A 19208-nucleotide genomic window follows, 5' to 3' on the forward strand; every position below is an offset into this window, starting at 1 on the left:
AGCTGGTTAGTAATTTTAATAGCACCTGCTCCTACATTTTAGACTCCATAGCTCCGGCTAGATGTAAAGTTTTAAAGCCCACAGTCCTGCCTTGGTTAAATGAAGACACAAGGAACATAAGAAGAGATTGCAGGAGAGCTGAGAGGAAATGAAAAAAGACAGACAAAGCACATCACTGGTCGCCCTAAAACAATTAATGATTAAATATCAACACACTGTAAAAGAAGCTAGAAATACCTATTTCTCTAAAATCATTACAACTAACAGAAACAACCCCAGAATCCTCTTTAAAACAATAAATTCTGTTCTGAGTCCCCCTGCGATTGAGCCTGCTGAACCCTCTCCTGAGAAATGCGGTGAATTTCTTAACTATTTTTTAACTAAAGTCTGTGACATCCACAAACAATTCCGTTCTGTCTTTGTCAAACCAAAAGAAAATTGTTCCACCCCTTTCGCTCTAAAACAGTTTCATGAAATTTCACTCCCCTCACTGGAACGCATTGTTACGCAGTTAAGGCCTACCACCTGCCTCTCAGATTGCATCCCTTCTTGGTTTTTAAAAGATGTACTTCACACGGTTGATCCCAGTATGCTAGCCATTGTAAATGGTTCTCTCTCCTCTGGCATTGTCCCATCTTCTCTCAAACATGCCATCGTTTGCCCTCTCTTAAAGAAGCCTGTACTCGATCCCGCTGTTCTAAGTAATTACAGACCAATATCTAAGCTACCATTTCTATCAAAAATTCTAGAAAAAGTTGTGGCTTCCCAGTTAACTTCTTTCATGAATAATAATTACATTTTTGAGAAGTTCCAGTCAGGTTTCCGGAGCATGCATAGCACGGAGACGGCACTTGTAAAAGTCTCAAATGACCTTCTGTTGGCGGCTGACTCTGGTCTACACTCAATTTTAATCCTCCTAGACCTCAGCGCCGCATTTGACACTGTGGATCACAATGTTTTAATCAGCCGTTTGAAGTACACTGTTGGAGTCAGTGAAGTGGCACTAGAATGGTTCACCTCATACCTGTCAAACAGGTCCTTTTCTGTGATACTGGGTAACACATCCTCAGTGTCCGCCCCCCTGTCATGTGGTGTGCCCCAGGGATCCATACTGGGTCCTCTTCTCTTCACTATCTACATGCTACCCCTCAGTGATATCCTGCACAGACACAATATTAACTTCCACTGTTATGCTGACGACATCCAACTCTATATACCACTCACACCCGGTAGCTCTGATGGCTCACATATCCTGTCCTGTTTAACAGAAATTAAGAACTGGATGTCCAGCAATTTCCTACAGTTAAACGATGCTAAATCAGAAATTATTATCATTACACCTTCCACCCCCATCCCCAGCTATGTTGCCCACCTTTCCACCTGTCTTGGCACCTGGTCTAAAAATATATGCACTGAGGCCCGCAACCTGGGTATCATCTTTGACTCCAGACTTTCTTATGACACTCAAGTTACCAAGGTTGTTCAATCCTGTTTCGCACAGCTAAGGCAATTAAGAAAAATTCGACCATTCCTCTCCCCACCTCTGTTTGAAACAGTTATACATGCACTAATCTCCTCCAGGCTAGACTACTGCAACGCCCTCTATTCTGGTATCAGTAAACATAACATTCACAGACTACAATTAATACAGCATGCCGCTGCAAGGCTTCTCACTCATACAAGGAGAAGTGACCATATAACACCAGTTCTAGCTGCCCTTCACTGGCTCCCTGTGAGTTTTAGAATTGATTTTAAGATTTTACTGATGGTTTTTAAAGCAATAAATGGCCTCGCCCCCTCCTATATGCAGGACCTTTTAACCCCTCACGAGCCTGAACTCCGCCTGAGATCCTCTGGAAAACTCCTCCTATCAGTCCCCACAACCCGGCTAATTACAAAAGGTGACCGCGCATTTGCTGCATATGCGCCCAAAATCTGGAACTCCCTGCCAGAGGATATCAGGCAGGCTAACTCAGTGACTTCTTTTAAATCTCTTCTTAAAACTCACTTTTATTGTTTAGCGTTTTCATAAACTCATTTTCATTTATCCATTCATTTATTGTTTTACTTTATTGCTTTTTAATTGTTTTTATGCTTTATTCTTATTTTTATCATTATTTTGTATTTTATTCTATTTTTAATATTTTAAATTGTTTTACGTCTTATTGACTCACCTTGTGTTTATGAATGTTACTGGATGGTATTTTAACCAAGTTCTGCTGTTCCTGCTTGGATTTTATTTTACAGCACTTTGAAGCTGAGTGTTTAAAAAAGTGCTTTATAAATAAAGTTATTATTATAATTATAACCTCCTCCTCCTTTGATTATATTCTTTAAAAACAGCGTTTCATGCCGTTTCAAACATGTAATTTGTCAGAATATAATACAAAATATATAATATATAATAATGTTTTGGAGGCCACCTGTGATTTTTTGCTACACCTTGTTTTTTGAATCCTTGCACTGACTTTTGTCAGTTAAAATAAAGACTTTGTTTTGCCACGTGACTGCCCTGTGCCTTGCATTTGTGTCCTCTCACAGACAATTGCTGACACAAACTTTTTTTATGTCATGGTGAGCTAATGCTAGGCAATGTTCTTCTGAAATCAGACTCATCTTACTTAGATTTGAATTTGTGTTGGCAGGTCCTAGTCCAATAGGGTAGTTGCAGGACATTTCCATCTTTTTCAGGAGACTTGTCATTACGGTAATTCGACGCCTAAAATAAGATTAACTAAAACTATGGAGCAGAGATTAAGGTCATGATTACATTGTGTAGGTGCAGTAGGTGCACAGTAATCACACAGCTGTGTCTTAGTTTGGGGGATCCATACTTCAAAGCCTTGTCTTTGTTAGCTGCACAGAATGTTGTCCAATTTTCACTCCTGTCGCCTAGCAACCTTGACAGCTGCAGTTGTATTTAAATGCAATACTCCTCAGGTGTTTTTAAATACTGTCATTCATGCACAAGGAAAGGATAGAGTGTGTTGGAATGGATTAACTTGCTGAATGTTTCATGTTTCTTGCTGAATGTCAAAACACTGCGAACATGTCCAGCTCTTGCATGTTTTGTTATGCTTTTAAATAATCAGCTACTCTTCCCATTATAAATGGAAGAAACACGTTTACATGTTCACAGGTCTGTAAGAAATTTAGATGTCAACCTTGATGAGACGTCCAGACTGTGATGAGCTTGTAGCTCGGTAAAAGTTGTTAGTGGTCTCACTAGGACAACATGCTGGTGTTTGCCAGTTAAACACTAATGCTTAGCACTTGTATTTCAGTTTGCATTTTTTACTCTCTTAAAAACAAGTACTCAGTTTAGTAGTTGTTGAGTTGACTGTACATGTGGTTGACTTATGACTCATTTTCCACATTAATGTAAGTTTAATGCAGTTGAAGATTTGAAGGGGACACTGGTCAGTCCCTTCCTAACCCTCAGTTCTATTTTTGCATGTGGTGTGTTTATAAAACCTGGGTATATCATTTTAATAATGTTTTGGCCTCCACCATCGTAGAATTTTGTGATCTTGATTTTCTTTGTCTCCATCTGTATATTGGACCTGCAATCATGTTTCTGCTCCATGTGAGGGCAGCAGAATCAAGCTGTGAATATAACACTGATACCAATGTTGACATATATTTTGCCTATTTATGCATTCAGCAACACAAGTGTTCAGTTAGAGTGGTGTCTCTGTATTTACTCAACATTCACTCAGTTCTATCCTCTTTAGCTGCTAAATGCTTCACTGCGGTGGAAATTTTTTTGATGCCACTTCATCAGGGCTTTTGTTACTGTCCAGAATGCCACAAATGTGTGCAGGGATGTTCTGTATACATGCATAGTCTATCTATGTGGTAAAAATGTAGTTCATATATCAGAAATCTGCTGTTTCTTCAGAGCGGTGGTCCCTCATACAGACGCTTAAATAATAAATGTAGGGAATATAGGGGGTCCTGGCCAGGGTATATTAAATATGAAAACCATCACAGAGGAGTGCGCGCACGCACACACACACACACACACACAATCATATATGACAAGCCAACTGTTTTTTTTTTGTCAAACCTGCTCCCAAAACTCTCTCAGCCTACAGGTCTGAGCACATGTGAGTATTGACTATATGTGGCACAGCGCTCCTCTACCTTTTTCTACTTTTATTTCTCAAACAAACTATTGATTACTCTTTCTGTCCTCCTACCTTTATTTAATCCTTTACTCCCCGAACAACACCTATCAGCCCTCCTCCTGCTGCTTCTCTTCCCTCACTTTGACTCTGGTATTTCCCAATAAAGCCCCCTCCTCCTCTCTATCACCCTCCTCCTCCTTCCCTTTTCCTCTCTCCTCCCCCTATCCTCTCCTCAGATGGATTCTTCAGTCAGTCGTGTGGAACTGGTGCGGCTGCCGGAGAGACAGACACTGAGGCAAAGAGGCAGTTTATGAACAGACGGTGGGTCAGAGCGCTCAGTTGCTTCTGACAATCACAGGGGAGCGAAAGAGAGACACCGGAAGAGAGGCAAACAGAGAGAGCGAGAAAACCACACAGAAAGATAGGTTTAAAAGGGAGGGAGGGACATGAATATGTGACAGGATGTGGTTTCCCTGATCGTGCAGAACACTGGTATACAGGCATACTTTAAGCATGACCTAAACACACCGAGTGTACAAGTGTGTTTCAGCTCTGTTTGGTTGTGAAGGAGAAGACGAGGCAAACCACTGGAAGTGCTGCTGCAGCTGCTGAGCCTGTTGTGGACTCACTCTGATTTCTCTGCTGTCTGCCTGCTGAAGGATTGTGTTTCCCTCAACCCAGCCAGCTCTACAGCAACCTCAGTCAGCTTGTCTGAAGCTGTCCTCCATCCCCTCTCGGTAGAATGCGATTCTCAGCTGGAAGCTCTGGTCCAGCTGCTACATTTGTATCCAACCAGTGAACTTTTCAACCAGATTGGGAAAACTAAACAGGTAAGTTGCTTTCTGGTTCTGCACAGTGCTGGTGGGTGTGTGTGTATTTAAACTTCCAAACAGAAGTGGTACTGTACTTCCACTTGTACTGCCACTGTAAACCACTGGTGGCAATTGTTTACAACAGTGAGTTGATTCATTAGACAATGCCGCAAGCCACAAGTTTGGCTTTTGAGTAGTAGTGTGTTCAACAGCAAGCTCTGAATCCACCATATGTTCGCACATTCACACACTGGTCATTCATCAAGCAGTGGCTCAGTGGTATAGCAGCTTCATTTAATTTAATTTAATTTAAGCATGTCAATAGGATTGGTTGTTTTGCAGTTGTATGTGTGATGATGGTACAGAGTACAGAGCCAACTACCCCTGGATCCAATCTCTGACTAAGTCTTGACAGTAGTTCTGTCACTGGTAAGGAGGAAGAAGACAGGAGATGATGTGTGATTTGTGTGGGTTTCCCCCTGTTTTGGTACAACCTTGTCCATCTGTACAGGACTATGTGCTCTGATTCACCCAGGCATGTGTATGAGCAGAAGTTTAAAAGGGAAAAACAAACCTTCTATACCTCCTGGTAAAGGTGGTGTCAGTAAGAAGGAAGACGATGGGCGTGAGAGAGAAAAAATGCCTAGGAGGGGGAAATGAGTGTGTGTGTAAAAGAGGGAAAGTAAATGAGAGAGCTCAATTCACTGAACCGCTGATAATTAGTTCCAGCTGGGGAGTTGTGGAGTTCTGGGCTGTGTTATCTTTACAGTGTTGGTGGGTCAGGAGTTCTCTCTGACTCTCACACACACATATTTGTACTTATTGAGATATTGCATTTCCATTACTGACCACAACCACATGCAACGCTAATGAGAAGCCTTTCTGAATATCTCAACCAAGTGTTAACCCTCAGACAATTTAACGGGCAGCTGCGGTTCAAGAGCGATGGCTGTTTTGATATTGTGGGCCAAACCTGCGCTACAAATCTCCCTTCAATGAGTAACTGTAACTGAGACTTTGTAAACCTTAAAGGTCAAGGTGCTTATTATCTTGCTGTTTATCATCATGCACTGCTCCATTTGCTTAACATCCTGGATGGGATAGTCACATTTATAAGTTCACTCCTCAAGTGTGAGTGTTCAGTCCGTGGAGTCCACTGTATTCTATTTAAAAAGAAGCCAACTATCGATAAATCCTGGAAAAGCATACATTTATTGGCAGCCTTTGAAGGAGCCTTAAAAAGAAGACAGCCTTGTCTCATCTGTCTTTATTGATGACTTACTAACATTTCTAACTGCAGATTTTTGACTTTTATTAATGATTCGTAAGCCAAGGACATCCTTCGTTGGCTCTGAAATAAAGCTGCGAGCTAAAGCCTGGCTTTAAAATCACTATAATCTGATATCATGTTTCTGAGATCTTTCCCTCAGCTGTCAGTTTATGTATTTTCTGAAGCTGCACTGATTTTCCTTCAAGCCAGCCTTTTAGCAAATAATCCTCACACGATATTTTAATCAACTTAGGTTTGCTATCTGTTCTAGGCACAGTGAGTCCCCCCATGGGGTGCAAAATTTGATTAAGGTAATTGGCAAGCACTGGCTGATGTACACTCCTCTCTGCTCTGTATGTACAGACAAACACCCACAGACAGGCAACAAATCACCAGAACATTTTATACTCAGAAATATTTTTAGGTTTTTAGGTCACATTTAATTGAAAGCTGTTTATTTTGAACATGTCGTAATGTGACCCTCTTGTTCTGCTGCCCCTATCAGAGGGGGAGAAACTCAAACAAGCTATAGTATATCTGAAGGATGTCAAAGGAACGTCTGCTCTTAATGGAACGGTCTGTATGTATCTTTCTGTAAGAGGTATTTCTGGTAATCATGATGTGCTGTCCAAGAGAACATGTATTTGTGTTGGAGCAGAGTAAAAAACAATTATGTGTAACACAATAACTTTTTACTGTCATACAAAGTGGAGTTGATCCACTACTAAACCAGTGATAAGAAGTAACTCGAAACTAGCACTGAAATGATGAACAACCAAAGACTTTTTGTTGTTTTTGTTTATTTTTAACCAGCTATTTGTCTTCATTGTTGATATGAAAGCCATCCTTGTTTCACTGAGGCTAAGAAACTTCCAAGACTTATAGGTTTTGTGCAGGTTGAGTTGAGACGATGTTATCTTTTGCACTTGTGTGGATAGCTTATGCCTAGGAAATGAAATCAAACTCATGACTGTCAGACATGTAGAGAGGAGAGGAGGGGAATAGGAGTATTTTCTCCTGTAGATGGAAGAGAGAAAAGAGGGAGGGACGACGACAGTCAAGAACAGAAAGCCATATGAAAACCAAAAGGGAGAAGAAAGAGGAAATCAGACAATGAAATAGAGAGGTTGAGAAAGACTGGTGCCTATTTTTGCCAGAGAAGGGAATAGTCATAAAGGGGTTGGTTCCCATGGCAATAGCTCCCTCGAAGAGCATGACTGTGTGTGTGTGTGTGTGTGTGTGTGTGTGGACAGACTGTAACTGGGCCTTGAGACTGTAAGAGGACGAGGTTGGAGAAGGCAAACTGCCTTGAAACGGCAGACGGACAGACAGACACTATTGTTCATGCGACTGTTGTCTCTGCCTCACTAATCACCCTTCATCTTCCATTTCTTTCTGCTGCATGCTTTCTATTATGTGTCGTCCTTGGGCATTTAAAGCAAATACAACATTCAGTGAGCTGAAAAAGCAATTCCACCTTTGACACTTATGGCCTTCTTTTTGGGAGGCAGTAAGATTTTATGTTTTTGCATTCTCACTATAGAAATCATTTTTAAGCCTGCTCATGAAGCACACACTCACTGATTTACTGATAGCAAAGTGTAATTACCATCTTTATAGTAACTTAATAGATTTTCTGCCATTGTGTGGTGGAGCACTGAGATCATGGTACCAAATCAGAATTTACTTCTGTTAGCTTCTACAATATATTGGGGATTTCTTTCTATGTATTTCTGAGGTTTGCGCTCTATATTCTCAGATTGGCATCAAGGACAGCTGCAGCAGTTTTAAAGTGAGAATTGACTAGTGGATCACAGTAGCATTCAGCCTGCCCCTAATCCATGAATAAGCAGAAGTCCAAGTAGAAAACACAGAACATACCCCACAGTGTGTTTTTTGGCCCAGACCAAGTAGCGTTGGTGTCCTAGCTAAAGAACTGCAGCTGAAATGAAAGTAACATCGTAAGGTAATTAGCCAAAATAAGACACAAACCCCAGTCTCTGGAGGGAGATCAAAACTTAACATTACCTGTCCCACCACTGCAGTTTGAAGTGTTTGGCAGCCTTCCTGTCTTTAGCTGTGCTTAGGAGCATTTATAGATGCATCACAGTGGCATATTCTTCTTTTCTGAGGTAGTGAAGGATGCAGCCATGGATGCTTTGTTGCCTAACATATTCCAGTAATCTTTGTGCATGATGATGGTTGAATCCTTTTTCCAATGACATACAGTGGGTTCCATAAACCTAAGCCAAATGGCTGTGGACTGAACCTACAATAATATCTACTGCAGGTTGCTAAGGCACCAGTGCAGCACATCATGATAAACAGAACGTATTTAATAAACCACAGTGGCCCATTTGATAACCTTTAGTGCAAACCTCTTAGAATGTAGACTGCCTATGGTGTACTGGATCTTTAAAAATCATGAATGCATGTATGCTAGTGATGGCTGGAGCTTCCACAGTTTCTAGAACTTTAAACTGCAGTTTTCCCTAAAATCAAATTGAATCAAAATGTCAATTTAAGGACGACTACTCTGTCTGCAGAGTATTTTAAAAGGTGAACAGGAAATTTAAATGAACTCCCCATTTAGATTTCATGTAGTATGAATGCAAATTTTTCTGTCATGTTTCTCTGCCCTGGTTTCTGATTGGCTTTTTACACATATGCATGACAAAAGACTGCAGACAGGGAAAGAGTGAGTGGATAATGCATATTTTTATTATGGAGAGTTGTCCTGATTTAAATAAGCCTTCATTTCAATGTGCCAAAGAGATATCTGAATCACTTGTTTCATTGCCTAATATCTAAGCTCCGGCGTGTCTGTTTCTACACTGACATACAGGAAAAACAGTATCTGTTTCTGTGCATTTAAAGTAACTGCATCTCCAAACAGGTAGACAAGAAGTCTGATAAATGTGTTTACTAATGTCTTTACAAATGTACTGTTACTGTTACTTCATGTTGGAAAGGATGAAGGGGGAGTGAAGGAAGGAAGAAAAGGCCAAGTGGGGGATTTCCAGCTTCAGGCATTTAGCTGAATCTTTAAGTAAAACAAGATGAAAGCAAAACATCAGGAAAATCTATATATATTTGTGTGAGCACTTCCTGTTCTGACACCTTACGGTTAGGTTGAGACCTGTAGTTAAATGTTCCATTTTTGTGTTTTTGTTGTTTTTTTGTGTTGTTTTTGGTTCAGACTGGTTTCAAGCTCTGGTGTCTCTTTGATGCTGACAGTGAAGGTTTCACAGACCAATTGCTGGATTTTGAGGTGTGTTTGCATGATTTCTGAACTGTGTATATTCTGAAATGTAAACACAGTGTATGGTCAATTTTCGAAATCATGGTAACAATGCATGTCAACGCATGCACAGATAAAGGGATTATTCCTGAGACAGAAAATAGATCCAGCCAGAGGTGTATTAAAGGTAGGGTAGGAAATTTTGAAAACTCAGTGAGAGTCAGCCAGATTTTGAAAGTAAACACACGCCCCTTTCTCTCAGAGCTCCCCGAAGCCACGCCTCCCAACCAGTCTGTGACTTCGGCCATCATGCACGTACCTCTCTGGTAGAGGTAGAGCAGGAAGAGAGTGACAACCAGCCAATACTCTGTGCAGGGGCGCCTCGTAGGATTGGCTGATGTTTTTAGTGTTTTATAGCTTCCACAGATGATTAATATTCTTCGTTTTAAAGGAAACTCCCGAACTAATCAGTTGCTATCGGATTGTAACGAGAAGTTACACTAATTTAACAAAAAGTCCATCAGAATGAAATCTCCTAAGTGTTTGTCCTACTTATCTATTTGAAAACCAATTACTATCCTTCCTGTACTATTACAGCACAAAACCACTTTATTTGCAACTGTATTTGTACTGTATGTATGAGGGCATGGTGCAGTCTTGTCTAAAAAACAATCCATTATCCAGCATTATCACATAGTGGGCACCTACTGACATGGACCCAGTAGGGGCCAATGTCAGCTGGCAGATTTGAATCCACAATTCTCTTTTAGGGAGACAGTGCTAGCCACTGAACCATCATGGCACCTTTTTCAGGTACTGATTTTTATTGCAGAAGGGGCTTGCAGAAGGGGCTGGTGTTGTAACCTGGGTCCCCCAGTCTCTTAAAATGTTTCTTGTCAAAATATCTTTTGTATGAAAAAATGAAAGCTGAGTGCTGACACTCGAACCTTCTACCACTGGAACTTTGTTGTCAGGAAAAATGTAGACAAGGATTAACCATTTTGACCAGTCAAGTTGTGTCTTCATGTGAGGTCAGTCTCACCCTATCATTTTCTCTCAGTGTTCACTCTGCCTTGAGAGCCTTGGACAGCACACCTCACCATAAACCACAGACAAGGCTGGACCAGCAGTACCCTTCACCAAACACAGCTGAGTGCTCCACTTGTTGGATTAAAAAGATCAAAAGTCAGCAAGGGTGCAAGAGATAAAGTGAGAGATAGGCAGAGAATGTAAGGAAGCAAGCTTAAAAGACTACATGGAGAAGAACAGAAGAACACAGTGTCCTAATTAATGTCTCCCCACATTAATCTACTGTGAAGCTTCCTATGCTGCTTGGTTTGATCTCAGCAACATTACATCAAAGCCTTGTAACATAGCCCTATATAGTGGGGAAGAACCTTAGCTTTAAGAAAAGCATGCAGTGCTGCTGCTCATGCTGAACTGTGTGTGAGATGAAGATGGGGTTTTTGTATCATCATATTCCTCAGTTTCCTAATGATAGAATAAGGACACAATTTCATCCACAAGCCAATATGTTGATATTAGAGGTCAATCAAATGTTTAGTTTTCCAATGTGGTCTAAAATGCTGCCAAGGCTTCAAAACTGCTCTTCCATTTTTATTCACAGTCTATAGTCTGTTGGCAGCAATAAAAAAAGTGAGAAGGTGTAGAAAGAATACTTTTACCCAGTAGGTGCCAGATTTTATATGTGTTTATCCACATAGCCACATCGAGGCACATTGCCACATACTACTGTCATTTGCTGAGGACATGGGGAGAGCAAACACAGCAACAAAGCAACAAAAACATTTCAGGTTACAAAAATACACTGTCAACCACTCACCAAAACATACATACAAAGTGCTGTGAGATGTTAGGGTTGTAAGGGCCAGAGCTAGATGTATACTAGTGACAACAAGCATCTGAACATTAATCTGGGCTTATAAGGAGAGAATCTTATCAAAAACCTCTTATCAAATAAAGCCTCAAAATGCCATTAGCAAAGACAAAAAATAGGACACAATGGCAAGTAGATCGTTGCTAATTCAGAAGAAGGAAATCAATGGCGCTCTTCCTCTATTATTATTTTCCCATGGCTACCCAGTGTCTGGCTCTCCTGTAAAGTATGTGGAGGCTGCAACTGCTAAAAAGAAGTGCCTCAAAAATCATAAACATCTCACAGTTATTCTGTCAGTTCAACTCTAAAAATACTCTGTTCGCCTTCACCTCACATCGCCTCCTCTCTGGTCTCAAGGAGCTATGCAAATACAAGCCCCTCTACTGTGTTTTCCTTTCACAGCCCCTTCCTTCCTCCTCCTCCCATTGTTCTGACAACCTCTTCTCCATCTCTTGTAGGCTACATCACATTGCCTTGCTCTCCCACTTGTAGTTGCATCTCTCTCTAGGGTACAGGGAGAAATGATAAAAGGTATTTACTCGTAACTGTAGAAAACAGTGAAGCTCTAAAGAAAAATTCAAGCTTTTTTACTCTGTTGGATGACAGTATTGTTTGGGATGCTGTGTGGTGAACTGCAGCACAGCAGTCCTGTGTGACAATTTAAAGGGAGGACTGAGGCGCTGCTAGGGACAGTAGCCTGTGTCCATGTTCAGCACATGCTGTGAGGCAAAAGACACAACACCTCTAAAACTGAGACTATACAGAATGATGAATGACATGACAGCTCTACAAACGTAGTGGCTCTTGGTGTCTAGCTGCAGTCTAGGTCATAAACCCTGCCTGTCGTATGTCGGTGGATGTAACAAGCCCAACTAAAAACTAAAAGTACTTCTCAACTACATTTTTCCAGAGGACTTGCTAGCTTATTGCACTAATCTGTGTTCAAAAGCTGGCTTTTTTGTTTTTAATTAGTTATGTTGACTATAAAAGGAGGAAGCTATTAGTTACATTTTGCTTGATGCTACCTCCTTCAGTCACTAAGTAATGACGGTCTTGGGCTAGGGGAAGATGTCATCAGGTGACATCTAACTTTCACAGTTGGTGGGTCAGTGGTCAGTGGTGGCCAGTCACTGCCCATCTTCCCCTGACCCCCAGCTCAACTCCTTCCTTCTGTTTCAGAGCTTCTGTTTCTTTGAGAAACTCCTCAGCAACTTATTAAGGGCTGCCAAGGTCTTCCAGATCTTGCCTCACCCAACAGGGTTTTGGTGTATTAAATTAGGTATGTTGACTAAAAAAGGTGGACGTAACATTGCCAATGGCGCAGCTGAGCCACGCAGAAAGTTGTGTGATTAGTGCATGCTGCATTGTCTATCCTTATTGCACACAAACAGAGGCTGGCAGTGGGCATGTGTTCTGGTATTAATTACAAATCATCAGGCTGTGGCCCATCCCTGAGATTTTTGAGCATTATGAGTAATGTAGTTGTGTTACATGTGAGATTCATAAATACCAACAAAGGCTGGTGCTGATGGAAACACTGGCTTCCTTGACAACCACACTAATTCCTTCATCAATTCAATTCCTGCTTCATCGCTCACTTTTACACCCGTTCTTTTCTGTTGGCTGTAATTGCACTTGCCATGCATTATGGACTGTTCTCCCCACACCCCCACACCCCCACCTCTCCACACACCAACCCCCGCTTTTTTGATGAACAATCTCTAACCAGGCCATAGCCATTTCCTATTTTTCTCTTGATTGATTCTCACCTTTTCCATTCTTGCCATTCACCTCATTAACAGAGCCAGTGTATGCTCATTTCCTATTTTGTCTTTCACTCCTTCTTTCCCAGCCAGCACCCACCCACTCACACACCCCTTCTCTCTTCCTGTCCTGTTGCCTGTGAAGTGATGGCCGGCTCAGATTCTGCCACAGTCCAGGCAACATTCTGTAATTAGAAGGCAGGATAATAGAGTAACATAGAGGATGCACATCAGCTGAGATGGAAGGGGAGGGGGCCATTGCCATCCAGCCACCCCAGAATTTAATCAGCGGCATACAATAAGATGTCACATGCTCCCAGAGGTAGTGAGGCTGTCACTAAGAGGTTGAGGGGGACCACGGTGGATCTGTTAATTCAGCCTTAGTAAGGATGTGGGAGAGGGATGCTAAAAACTGTTGTCTGCTGTCATATAAGTGTGTATTTATGTTATACGTTATGTTCCAAACTCAGCCATACCAAGAGAGGGAAATACATCTGACTTGACTTGACTTTGCTACTCATCATTTTGCTCTAACTTCCATTTGTTTTCATACAGTAGTTTAAAGATAATGATTTTTATGAAAGTAAATGCTTACCAGCATTGTTCAACATAAATAGAAATGAGTTATTTAAAAAAATGGCCTGAATAACAACTCTAAAGCACCAAAATGATCAGCCTTATTCCTCTTCGAGAAGACTCAGAAGTATTTTAAAAATGTCATGATCCCTGATGATGACATCCCTAAAAGAAACAAGAAAAAAACAACTAAAGCCCTACTGACATTACCTTGGAGTTTTTAATGCCACACACTCACTCAGACTGTGATTTATGTGTATCAATCTGTTTTGTCTGACAGTCTGTGCAGAGAGTGACTGACAAACTGTGAAGCCATGGGCTGCGGGCTGCGTAAGATGAAGCCAGTATCGGAGGAGAACCGTCCGGGGAAGATTTACTCCACCCTCAAGAGACCACAGGTGGAGACCAAGGTTGGCGTGGCCTACACATACCGGTACCTGGACTTCCTGATCGGCAAAGATGGTAAGACTGGCCTAAAATATTTATGAGTCCTCATATGATTTGGTGTGATTTGTGTTTTTGCTGCAAGAAAAGGCACCTCAAGATTTGCAATAGCTGGTCTCTTCTACAATATATGAACTTGAGTTGTGTGGAGTATTTTATTTAACAATGCCACATCCAGTGCAATTAAGAGTTGAGGTCAATGGCCTCTAAACACCCCTTAGAAAAAAACAACCTGCAACATGTCAACATGTCCAGGTCAACCTAGTTAATTTGTTCATCTGAGCCAATGAAACAGCAGTGAGGATAAAACCTGGGTCTCAACCTTTAGGCCACCTTACTTTGTGTGCATTCCCTGCTGGCAGGTTCAGACTGTACCATGTGTACCTAATTGATGGCTCCCAGCAGGGTGTTTGACATATTACAGACTAATTGTTGTAACTCTGATGAAATTTACAGCCAGAGTGCTTTTAGTACTTGAGTAATAGATTTCATCGTGCATCTGAGACTTTAATGTCAGAATATGGTATAATGGTATTTTTAAAGGGGAGGGGTAGATAGATTAAACTCGGCTTTCAAGGTTAGTACTTACACCCTGTCACTTTCAGACCTTCATTCAAATCCAGCTGTTGCACTCACACATCTGCGCTCAATCCGACTCAGTCCAGTGTCTTTGTTGTCCTCCAAACCGCTAGGTGTTGCATCATAAAATTTAGAGTGGACAGGGTGTGTGCATGCATCATGCAGTTTCTTTCATTTCGGTTTATTCCTTTGTAGCCATGTGGAAAATAAACTCAAAGCTTCCGTAGGTTGATGGATGTTTACATTTTTGCGGCTTTTGTACACAACCCAGATACTGTCGTTGTGAAACTGGAAGTATAACGTCGCTAGCAGGATTGACTGGCCGCATTTAAGTTGAGACCTTAGCCAGTTTTCAGCAAATCCGGAGGTGGATCAAGAAATCAATTCAGCTTTAACCGGATTTGCACTGTTCAGATTGACAAAAATGAATACTGCTAGAGCGGGATACGGCCTGAATCCCGCTCTAGCCGGATTGATTACACAAGTCTGAAGGGGGTCTAAATGTTCACATGCACAGCCACTAGGATGCCAGGCATTGACACTAGAGGTAATGCCAAGGTTCATTAATGAATAAATGAGCAGGATTAGATTAAGGTATATAAAATATGGTCTATTGAGATTAAGGTAGTTTATATGTATTTTAAAAAGGACAGTAAGAGGGCTATATATAGCTATCACTTATTTCTGCTCATGACAGTTAGAGCTGAGATGGTGGTGGGAGGTGGGGGTTTGGTAGTGGTGCGGGTGCTGTAGCTAAGGAGGGGAGGGGGATGGTATGGGAGGCAGGGATATGTAGTGTGCGGCATCTTTGCCCTGACAGTTGATTAGTCTCCATTAGTTTGTCAGGAAGACTGCTAGCTGGATAAAGGAGTGTGGGGGTTTCTGGGGACTGTGCAGGCTTTTCAATCTGTGATGACACAGGCCCTGACATGAGGGCAGAGCTGGGAGGGGCAGTCAGAGGTGGACCTCTCTTTTGTGGAACTGTGTGCGTGCCTTTGGCTTATGGCCACATCATTATGTATGTATGCTCTGTAATTGTGGGGGCTGGTACTTACTGTAATAAGTTTATTTCTGCCTTGTCTCTCTGTCACTGTCAGTACGCCTGTTGGTTTTTTCATATCTTAAAAAGTGTGTGTGTGTGAGGATGTTCAGCAACAGAGTCTGAATCATTTCACTGCATCAGCAAATGTTCAGGTTGAAGGGTTAGTGTGCTGCTTGTGCCTGTAATTACCTTGTACCTATTTATGTAAGCAATGGTAAAGATTCATGCGGCTGGTCTTTTTTATACAGGAAAACTGTAAAGTATTGATACCAGATTCATGAGTGTAAGTATGAAAATAGAGGTGTGGTGCTTAAATACAGTGTAACCTCTGACAGAAAATGACTTACTCTTTTCTGCATTTTACTTTCTATTTTACATCAAACACTTTCTATTTGTTTTTGTATCTCTTAAATGGGAGGATACATAGGTTTGCATAACAATAGTAACATGATTGGACTCCTGCTGGTTATGAAACATTAATAATAAAACATTGACCATGTGTTAACATTATAATAATATCCTTCTGTGAGGTAGGTACTTTAAAGCAGCCATAAAAGACTGTAGGGCTAGCAGAATGTGCTAATTAGAGGCTCAGTCTTGTAAATGACTGCACCACCTTGTGCCAGTCCCAAGTTCCTGTGAAACAAGTGACTTTTTCAACCTTGCCACAGGAGAGACTTTTTTTTCTCTTGGTGTGTTATGTTCAGTATCATGCTTCAAAAGTCTTGTCACATCAGGACATTTGCAATGTTGTGCAAAACAAAAAGTGAACTCGTGAGCCATTTTCATTGGCTTTGTAATAACATTTGAAAGCAGTGGATGCAGCAGAATCATTTTCTGCATCAGCATTTTTTTACTGGCAACCAGACTGACTTCATTGCTTCTTTAGCTCTCTCTTCTTAGAAAATACCACTCTGCCCCCATGATATTGAGTTCACTTCACTGCTGCACCGTGAATAATGTTTGCAATAATTTCTTGCCAGTGTTAGATCACAGCTCTCTGCAACTGCCAGCATAATGGACCTGCAGGCTCCTAATGAGCTCCCAAACATACAAAAATAGCACCTTCCACTGCAGAAACTCTGATGAAGAGTGAATCTGTGGAAAAGCTGCATGCGCTGAGCGCCATTCTCTGTCATTTTGGAGAATGCATTCAGCTTCATGGTCACTCTGCTTCCATTCATTCTGAAAGAACAGAGAAAAACCAAAAGAGATATTGAGATCACAAACCCCACAGGCAACGGATGAAGTACCTCGCTGCTGCTGTGGTAGATGGTGTGGAAACAAGCTATTTCACTGTAAATACAAGTACAACAGACTCAGGCGTGTGCGGCACTAATCTTATTTCCTAAAACATCCGAAAAACATGAGGAGGAATGAGAAACTGAGAACAACAACTCAATGTTTCATCCTCTCGACATGCAGGCTGGGAATAGTGGAGACATAAAGATGTTGTCCTTGACATCTAAGCCTACACTTCAAGCTAGTACATACCCAGCACACACACACATACACAACTTGACACACTATTTGAAATCATCTGGGGAACTAGACACATAATTTATATGCAAAACCCCCAGAGCCCTGAGTCCCCTTGTTAATATGAGCTGTAGCAGTGTCGGCAGGTGAGTGACACACAGGAGCAGCTCCCCCTACCTTTTTCACTATCCACTCAGATATAAGACTGAGCTGCAGGAGAGGTCAGCAGGGATGCTGATTGCCGGGGTGGCTTTTCAAGCGGAGATTAGTCCTTGGAATGGCGGGGTAGCCTGGATTTATCCCCTTGCCCCTCAGCTTGAGAAGTGAAATTAAATTGCAGTTATTGAAGGGTTGAATGACATTGAAGACTGAAGTCACGGTCATCTGGTTTTTACATTATAGTTCCATTATATCCTCGGAATACAGGGTGTGGCTGTAAGGCTCAAATCAAAACATAATTTTGAATTGAACAGCCTGTTCTGATCAGGACAACATTTGAAAAAAATGGTATTTCCAGGTCATTGGAATAATCTGTGTGTATCTGGGTCCTCCTTTGGTTGTGTCTGTGGTGCATGTCAATGTGTTATTTGGGGTAGAACTTGTCTGATGCTTGCCTTTTAACAATAGGAGAGTCCCTACGAGAGGAAATAACCCAAGCATTTAAAATAATGGTTGGCACGTCATTGGAGGAACCATCCATTGCCACCAAGTGTGTTAACCGTTGCTCATGACATGCTAGTTGGATAGACTGAACTCTATGACTATGCTAGGCTAAGCTAGCGGTACTGATGTCCATGTTTTTATTTTTATTTTTGCCATTGAAATATACTATTTACATTCTGCTCTATAAGCACTGGCGCGACCTTTGGCAGCTTTGCGCACGTTTGGACGCAGAGTGGTAAATGCGTTGAAGCGGGGGAGGATCTCATGGCCGCTGCTTGTCGAGGACAGTAGCCTGACTGCAGAATGATACGTGCTTTCATTTCACTCTCCAAAAGTCACCAGAGAGAGTCACTAGTTTTTTGACAAAACAAGTTTGGAAAGCCGCCAAATTTAGAGAAAGAGACGCCAAGTTGCAAACACTCGTCTCCATGCTGTGGTAAAAATGCCTTCCTGCATTACTTCATGCATGTCCTGAACCGAACAAAACACATGCCCCGAACTGAGACACGTGTACCGTGTACCTATTTTTCTCCTGAACCTTCCCACCCCTAATTCACCTAAGACTAGTTTTAATTTCTAAACCTTGCATGAAAATGAAAGTGAAGTTTGCAATGGGTCATGAAAGACAAAACAAGCTAAAGCTGCATCATGGGTTTATCTACCTTTCTCCTGCAGACCTCTGGTCCTACATATAGCCAGATGTGTCGTGCTGTCATTCCTTAAAAAGTAATCAACTGTCCATCCTGGAATAACTAAAAAACACCCGGATGTTCATTTTCGAGGATGTGTTTAAACATCCTCAAAGCTGTGCTTCAGATCAGCATGAATCAGTCATGAATTTGTATTGAAAAGTAGTCAGTTAATAATCTATTACATCTGGCTTGTCATCTTTATTGATAACTCCTGATGAAGGTAATCAGTGTGATTATTTGCTAATTGTGGGATCAAAATAATGCAGGAAATATGCCTCAACTGGAAAACTCACTGCTTGTGGTTTTGTAGTTGATTGCATGTGGCTGCTTCTCTGGTATTCTTCAGACCCACTAAGGCAGCAAAGTGCCAAGCCATCACTTCCTGAGACAAAGATGTCAGAGCAGCATTTTATTTAGGTGCATGACAGAGTAGGGGCTCAGCAAGTTCCATTTGTTAAGCTTCAAACTGCTGCAACTGCTGACAAAGTTTCAGCAACAGGAAGTGACTTTTACTAGGTTCCTTCCTCTTTCTCTCCCAGCAGTGTGTTTAGGATTAGCTTTTTTTATAATGCCTGTGCAGATGCTTCCATATACTAAAAAGGGTAACAGAAATCTGTGGT

The 19208-nt window shown here is 41.5% G+C and overlaps 1 protein-coding gene across 1 annotated transcript in view; it reads left to right on the top strand.

Annotated features, from left to right (window-relative positions):
* Positions 1–4386: 4386 nt before the first annotated feature.
* The window catches only part of rftn1b (raftlin, lipid raft linker 1b), an 85718-nt gene continuing 70896 nt past the window's right edge, over positions 4387–19208 (top strand). The window contains exons 1-2 of the mRNA XM_028425385.1: positions 4387–4960; positions 13970–14151. Coding sequence (XP_028281186.1) covers positions 14004–14151 — 148 coding nt within the window. The 5' untranslated portion in view covers positions 4387–4960; positions 13970–14003. The remainder of the gene's footprint in view (positions 4961–13969; positions 14152–19208) is intronic.

This window comes from Parambassis ranga, chromosome 16 (assembly GCF_900634625.1).
Source record: "Parambassis ranga chromosome 16, fParRan2.1, whole genome shotgun sequence".
In the NCBI taxonomy this organism is placed as follows: domain Eukaryota; kingdom Metazoa; phylum Chordata; class Actinopteri; family Ambassidae; genus Parambassis; species Parambassis ranga.